Source organism: Pundamilia nyererei, unplaced genomic scaffold (assembly GCF_000239375.1).
Source record: "Pundamilia nyererei isolate P.nyererei 1_Seehausen unplaced genomic scaffold, PunNye1.0 scaffold00204, whole genome shotgun sequence".
Classification (NCBI taxonomy): Eukaryota; Metazoa; Chordata; class Actinopteri; order Cichliformes; family Cichlidae; genus Pundamilia; species Pundamilia nyererei.
Genome location: NW_005187605.1, coordinates 863,257 through 869,918, shown reverse-complemented (window position 1 = coordinate 869,918; position 6,662 = coordinate 863,257). Strand labels below are relative to the sequence as shown.

Below are 6,662 nucleotides of genomic sequence, written 5' to 3'. Positions count from 1 at the left end.
CAAAAATCAAAGCTGCCATTTTTGAAACCCAGCAACAAGGAAAATGGCAAGAAAAACAATGCTGTGGTCATCTGACAAAAAGCCACATAGTGAGCAGCAGGTAACTCATCGCCTCGACGTCCACCTTTGTTGTAGCGTTTGTGTCGCATACTAATAACATCAAGGGACGCTTGGCCGTGTTGCTGTAACAACAACCAGCCATTGGGTTGTAATGTGCCATATGGCCATTGTCAGCGTTCCATCAGGGCGCACCGTTTGACCATCAGTTTTCATCACGTGGTCAAAGGCTGAGTGTATCATCCATGGAGTGAATTATTGGAACTGGGCGGGTCTCCTGTGGGTCTCAGTGGTGGCTCTTCCCCTGAGCGAGTGTCCTCGGGTCACTTGTCCAGTTTTCTCAAATTTAGATTTTGGTTGTTTTTTTTTTTATTCTTAAAAGAAATGCTGCACCCGATCCTGCCAACTTTTCAGCTCATAGCTCTTTGAGAATCACCTTCATATAGTAAAAATATTTTGTCTTTCAAACTGTTAACTTTTAATAAATTCAACAAAATTTTATTTTATTTCTATCGTCCAAATCACAGCAGCACTTGCTTTTGTTTTTATACTGTAAGGTAAATACCTTAGAATAATAGGGTAATTAGTGGAGCTCCCACCAGGCATCGAGTCAGTCACGTGACTACAAGCTATGGACTTAGAGGGGGCAAAAGTCACAAAACACTGAAATCTATGATATAATTTTAAGTTTTTGGTTTTTGATCGTATGACTGTACAAGTGTCAGTATACTGTATATATATACTTGAAATCCAGGGTCAATTGATTGTTTGTTTTTCTTCCCTGTTCTTTGTGTCTGTGTGTAGATGGATTCCGTAAGGTGATGCACATTGATACAGGCATTGTGAAACAGGAGAGAGACGGTCCAGTGGAATTTCAGCACCCCTACTTCAGACAAGGACAAGATGATCTGTTGGAGAACATCAAGAGGAAGGTGGTGTCTTCCACCATTGTGTCATGTAAAAATGTAGCTAAAGTTACCCCCATGATTCAGACAGCTGCCAGTATCTATGAGTCCCAAACCTTGATGACTTAAAAAATTGATTGTTGTTTGTCAAAAACATCCTCCTGCTCCTTGGAAACCTCCTGACCTTCACCATCATATTTTTCAAATGTATACAATTTCATTAGGAGTCTAAATGTAAGATGCAAATGACAGCTTCCATTGTCTTCTAGTTAGGTTGAGAGAAGACACTTTCAAGTTTGTCAGGGAATTTGTTTTAGTCCATTTGAAATTGTGTGCTTCTTACTGATAAACTGAGGCTGCTGAACTACAGTTCCATGATATGAGAGTTCTGACATTTTTCCACTAACTTTAAAACAGTGAAGAGTAACATAAGAAGGTATAATCCTTAGTAGCATGAGGAACAAATGTTTTTACCCTTCAGCTGTGAAAAGCTCATGTGATATTGTCACCCTGCGGGGCAGGCTGGCAACATGGACACGCCAATTTGTGAATGCAGTAACCCAAGAAGGAAGTCACCTAGGGTTTTGAAATTGATGCCATAGATGCATCTATTAAAAATCATGGAGCAGTTAAAATCTTAGTGACCTCGACCTCAAGGTCAAGGTCAGAATTCAAGTTTTCTGAAAATCAGGTGATTGCTAACAAAGCGATGTAAGATTTTGAAATTGATACCATAGGTGCATCTACTAGGAGGCTGAGGAGTACCGCTGGCCAGCACCCATGTTTTGTTTTTTTTCTGATCTCTGGGGGATTTCCAGAAAATGTTAATGCAACGTGCAGCCAGACTCTGATAGTGTAGAAAGAAGCGCTGGTGTGAATGAGGCAAGTTGTGTTTTTGAGTGCTCGGGGTAGAAAAGCGCTATATAAGAACCAGTCCATTTCCATTTATCATACACAACCATGTGTTAAGAAGCTCCAGTCGATTGAAATGCTGCCTTTGTACAAATGTTTTAGGAAGTAAATATGGAACAAAGTATTTTGCAAACCATTTCCTTTTTTTCTGAATCAAAAAAATGATTTTCAGTCAGAAAATTCAAATGTCATTCCAAAATTATTTATTTTTTTTACATTTAGCCTATACCACAGTCACATTTGGACCCCTCTATTTGTTTAGTGTCATTACAAGGACGACAGTAACAACTGTTACTTCGCAAATAGTCTCAGCTGTGCTAAATCATCTCAGAGAGAGTTTGTTGATGAAACCATCTGCTCAGTCTTCTGATCCATTGTGGCAGATCACAACTTTGCTGTCCTTTAAGCACAAGACTTAGTCATGCTTTATGTTTTTCAGGTTTCTAATGCTCGACCAGAGGACAACAAGATTCGACAGGAAGACCTGACCAAGATTTTGGCAAGTGTTCAAAGTGTTCACAGCAAACAGGAGAACATCGATGCCCTGTTGGCAACACTCAAGAGGTGAGTGTAGGGCTTTAAACCAACAGATGCAAACCAACACATCTGGAGAAGTTGCATGTAAAGGTTTTGGTCAGTAAATAGTCATTTGTATTTATTATTGTTATTGGTATCATTTTTTTTAACACAACAAAAATACAGAAACCTATCACACCTGACACTATGTATGTGCTGAACAGGTCACCGTCAATCACAGAGCTTGGTCGTGTAGCCTGCTGGATGAAGTGGTAGTTACATGTTAAAGTAACACCCAACTAAATAACAGGTTTCTCACCAGAAAGTTAAATTGTTTCATCCACTTTTAAAACATTGTTTCTTTTTTGCACATTGGCAGTGTTTCAAAGTGAACATCTCAATGGTCATTGCGCATAAAAGCCTGTAATTTTCACTCGTCTTTCCTGCTATCAAAATGCACCAGGACCTGTAATTTAGCAGAAATAAGTCAAAAAATATACCTTTGAGATATTCCTGTTTGTGCCAGAACAAAGGCATGAAAACACATCTCTTAAAGTGTTTTATATTTGAAGTTAAAATAGATAAACTATATATGTTCCATTAAAATTGTTATGCAGATCAGAGAGAGTTGAGCAGTAAGCTCGTGCTGATTTGAGATGTAATAACCCGATTGTGTTTGATCAGTGTATCAGGAAGGAATTCTTACATGAGTGCAAGACTGTGTAATCGAATACTGAATCTTACAGGTGACAGCTGGTCCTGTAGTCCAATCTGTTGACTGCAAAAATCTTATTTTTCAGAGAGAACGAGTCTCTGTGGCGAGAGTTATCAGATCTGAGACAGAAACATGCCCACCAACAACAGCTCATCAAAAAGGTCAGCAGTCATATGATTTGGAACTGTATTCATAAGTTATGATTGTATCTTCATTAGATTATACTGAATTTAAAGTTGAACTTCTTTTGTAATAAATGTCATAATATTGTGCCTTATTATTCATGTTATGTTGTTGATATGTTATTAAAAGACTCTTTCTAATTACTTGGTACATTGAAAGCTAAACGAGTTTTTTAGTGATTTATCCCGTTTCTTTTACCACCTAATTTTTCAGCAGCCAGACGTAAAACCTTTATCAGCATGTATTAAAAATACAGAGATGAAAAGCGATGAAGTGTTCATGTCAGGCTTGAATTTTTCATACTGGTCTTTTTTTCAGTTGCTCCATTTTATTGTTACATTGGTGCAGAACAACCGCATCCTGAATTTAAAACGTAAAAGGTGAGTTTACAGTGTTAATTCTTTACAGTAAGTAGCTATACATAGTAAATGGACTGGTTCTGATATAATGCATTTCTGCTCTGCTGTAAGTGCTTACTTGGAATTAGTATCTTGCCCATGCAGACTGGCACAGTAAGGAATCAAACCACAAACCTTCTGATTAGTAGATGACCACCTCTATACTAATAAGTTGCCAAAAACCTTGTGTGTTAAAGATAAATAAATAGTAACAAAAGTAACGGTCAAGATGTAATTTAGGGAGGGGAAAAAAAACTGTGTGGTAAGCGGTAAGTAAGACTGCTCGTGGATAAAGGGCGTCTGTTTCCAGTAAGGGTCCCCAGGCTAGGATCCTGTGGTACTTACAGATACAGACAGACTGGTGATGGCTAACCAACTGGAGACACCAGTGGTGGGCAAGCAGACGACTAATCCTGTAGTGATGTTGACTACTGAGGACAGACACCCTCTCTACTTTTAGGATTAGGCTTAAAACTTTCCATTTTGACAGTATACAATAGTAAGGGCTGGATCAGGTGATCCTGAATCCTTCCTTAGTTAAGCTGCTAAAGGTCTAGGCTGCTGGGGGATTCCCATGATGCAGGGTTTCTTTTTGACTAAACTCACTATGTGTTTATACACCTCTACATTTAATTATTAGTTATATTCATCTTTGGTCTTCATATTGTCGTCATCCCCTCATCCCAACCGGTCGCAGCAGATGGCCACACCTCCCTGAGCCTGGTTTTGCTGGAGTTTTCTGCCTGATAATAGGGAGTTTTTCTTTCCCACTGTTTCAAAGGGCTTTGCTCAAAGGGGGTTATATGATTGTTGGGGTTTTCTTTGTATTATTGTAGGGCATTTATACTTACTGTACAAGGCGCCTCGAGGCAAAAGAAAATTGAATTTCATTTTGGAAGTGGGGTTGTCAGTTTTATGTAAGGTGTATGTGATAAAAATAACTCACTAGTATAACACTAATATCATACTAATAAAGTTACTGTTGTAGGTGTTTCAAAGTGTAACTTTTTGTGAGTTTAAATTATACAAATGATAAAGCTGCTTTTTTTATTGATTACTAGTGACATAAAATATTAGTTTGGTTTTCAACAAAGGGTTGGCCATTAAATACACTGGTACAACAAATAAGAACTTTTAACAATAAAGATGTTTTCCGAAGGACTACCATATCACAGTTTTTGTCTTTGTTTTTAAACAGGCCCATTCTTATGAATGGCAATGGGAAGAAGCCCAAATTCATTCACCAGATCTATGATGACAAAGTGTGTGTTGAACAGGTCAGTAAAGAATGGTTACTGTTCACATTATGCTTTTCAAAAGTTTTTTTTTTTTTAAGTGCTGCCTTAAATAAATTAGAAGTCTAGTGATACCAGAAATGTTTCCTGTATGATTACCAATACAGTAACTCTGAACTCAATACCCAACTTTGTACCACAGCAGAAAAAAGAAAATTTCTATAATGTTAGCCATTGCAAATATTTTATCTAACTTAACATAATTAATTTTACAATCACAATGGTAACGTGTTTTTCAGGATAACAACACCAAGTACTATCTCATTAACAAGTCAATCACGAGCTGCTGCTCTTGTGGGTCTCTTTAGTATGTAGTTTCTTTATGTGGCTGGCCTTAGTCTTCAGCATGTTGCTGTAGCTGATTTGCAGCAACTAACCAAACCAAAGCAATACAAGACAAGCGACTGGCTTCCTGTGTTGACACAGGTTCTTGGCATTTAGTTTGAAAGTCCTGATTGTAATTCAATTAATCTGATGGTCTGATTAATTTAGAGAGGTACTGAGTTTTTCCATGTAAGAATGAATGTATTTATTAACTTTTTGGTAAAATTAGAGTAAGAGAAGTATATTTGTAACTACAAGCCTCATTCATCCATTCACAAATTCTGTCATACAGGCACTTCATTCTCTGTCCAAGTACTTTGCCAAGCACACAAACACTCACACTCACTATAAACTGATGCTTTGGGGTAGTTCAGGGACTCAAACTAGAGGAGCCAGACTGAATCACTCACCTTCTAATTTAATAGAAAGTGTGCTGGACGTCCTGAGCAGTAGTCACACTAAATGATCAAATACAAATTCAAAACAGTTTGTTTTATTTATTTTTTGGGATGGATCCCAGTTTTGCTGTTCTTTGCATACTAAGGTTTTAAGTTGTATTTGTAGATGCAGTGAAGAACTCTGCCCCTGACCGTTGGTCACAGATGTGCTTGTGCAGGCAGTGATTGCCACAGCAGAACTGTCTACTCTTGAGGCTGTGGCTCTAAGTGCCTAAAGTTATTGACTATTCAAAATTTGCTTTTATCTTTTTCTCTGCGTACAGATTTCATTCATCTAAGACTATGAACAACAGATGATGATATTCCCAAATTCTTTGCAATTTAAAGTTGAAATGTTCCGCTTTAAGGGTTTTGTTCACCTTGCCCCGTGTGTGTGTGTGTGTGTGTGTGTGTGTGTGTGTGTGTCATCTTGTAAGAGCTCTGTAAACAATCTTTTCTAAAGTCATGAATCTCTCTGTGCCCCGTGTTAAGTCCTCTGTCAGTAGTATCAATGGCGTAAAGGGTTCTGAGCTGTCTGATGATGTCATTATCTGTGACTTGCCTGAGAATGATGGAGAGGTAACGTCGGAGATCACAGAAGAGTCACAAGCCTACGAGCAAGGGTAAGACGATTTACCTAAGACTTCTTGAAAGGCATTAGCATTCTGCCCTTATAACATCAGATGGTAACATCTTAACAGCTGTAGTAGAGGTGTGCTTTGCTCTGTCAAGTGCCTTTGAAGATGTTGAATTGGTATTCCAACCTGCTACACTGAACAATGGAATAGTCAGTTTGCATCAATACAATCTATATAGTGTCATTACATGACATGTTGCTACCAAACAAGACCCATCATACTTGCTGAGCTCTTTGTAGCTGTGAAGTAGTTACAGTGGTGTGAAAAACTATTTGATTCCCC

The 6,662-nt window shown here is 38.2% G+C and overlaps 1 protein-coding gene across 1 annotated transcript in view; it reads left to right on the top strand.

Annotated features, from left to right (window-relative positions):
- hsf2 (heat shock transcription factor 2) overlaps window positions 1-6,662 on the top strand; it is a 22,847-nt gene that overhangs the window by 8,168 nt on the left and 8,017 nt on the right. The window contains exons 3-8 of the mRNA XM_005747790.1: window positions 862-989; window positions 2,314-2,438; window positions 3,191-3,266; window positions 3,607-3,668; window positions 4,885-4,963; window positions 6,235-6,365. Of these exons, the coding sequence (XP_005747847.1) occupies window positions 862-989; window positions 2,314-2,438; window positions 3,191-3,266; window positions 3,607-3,668; window positions 4,885-4,963; window positions 6,235-6,365 (601 nt within the window). The remainder of the gene's footprint in view (window positions 1-861; window positions 990-2,313; window positions 2,439-3,190; window positions 3,267-3,606; window positions 3,669-4,884; window positions 4,964-6,234; window positions 6,366-6,662) is intronic.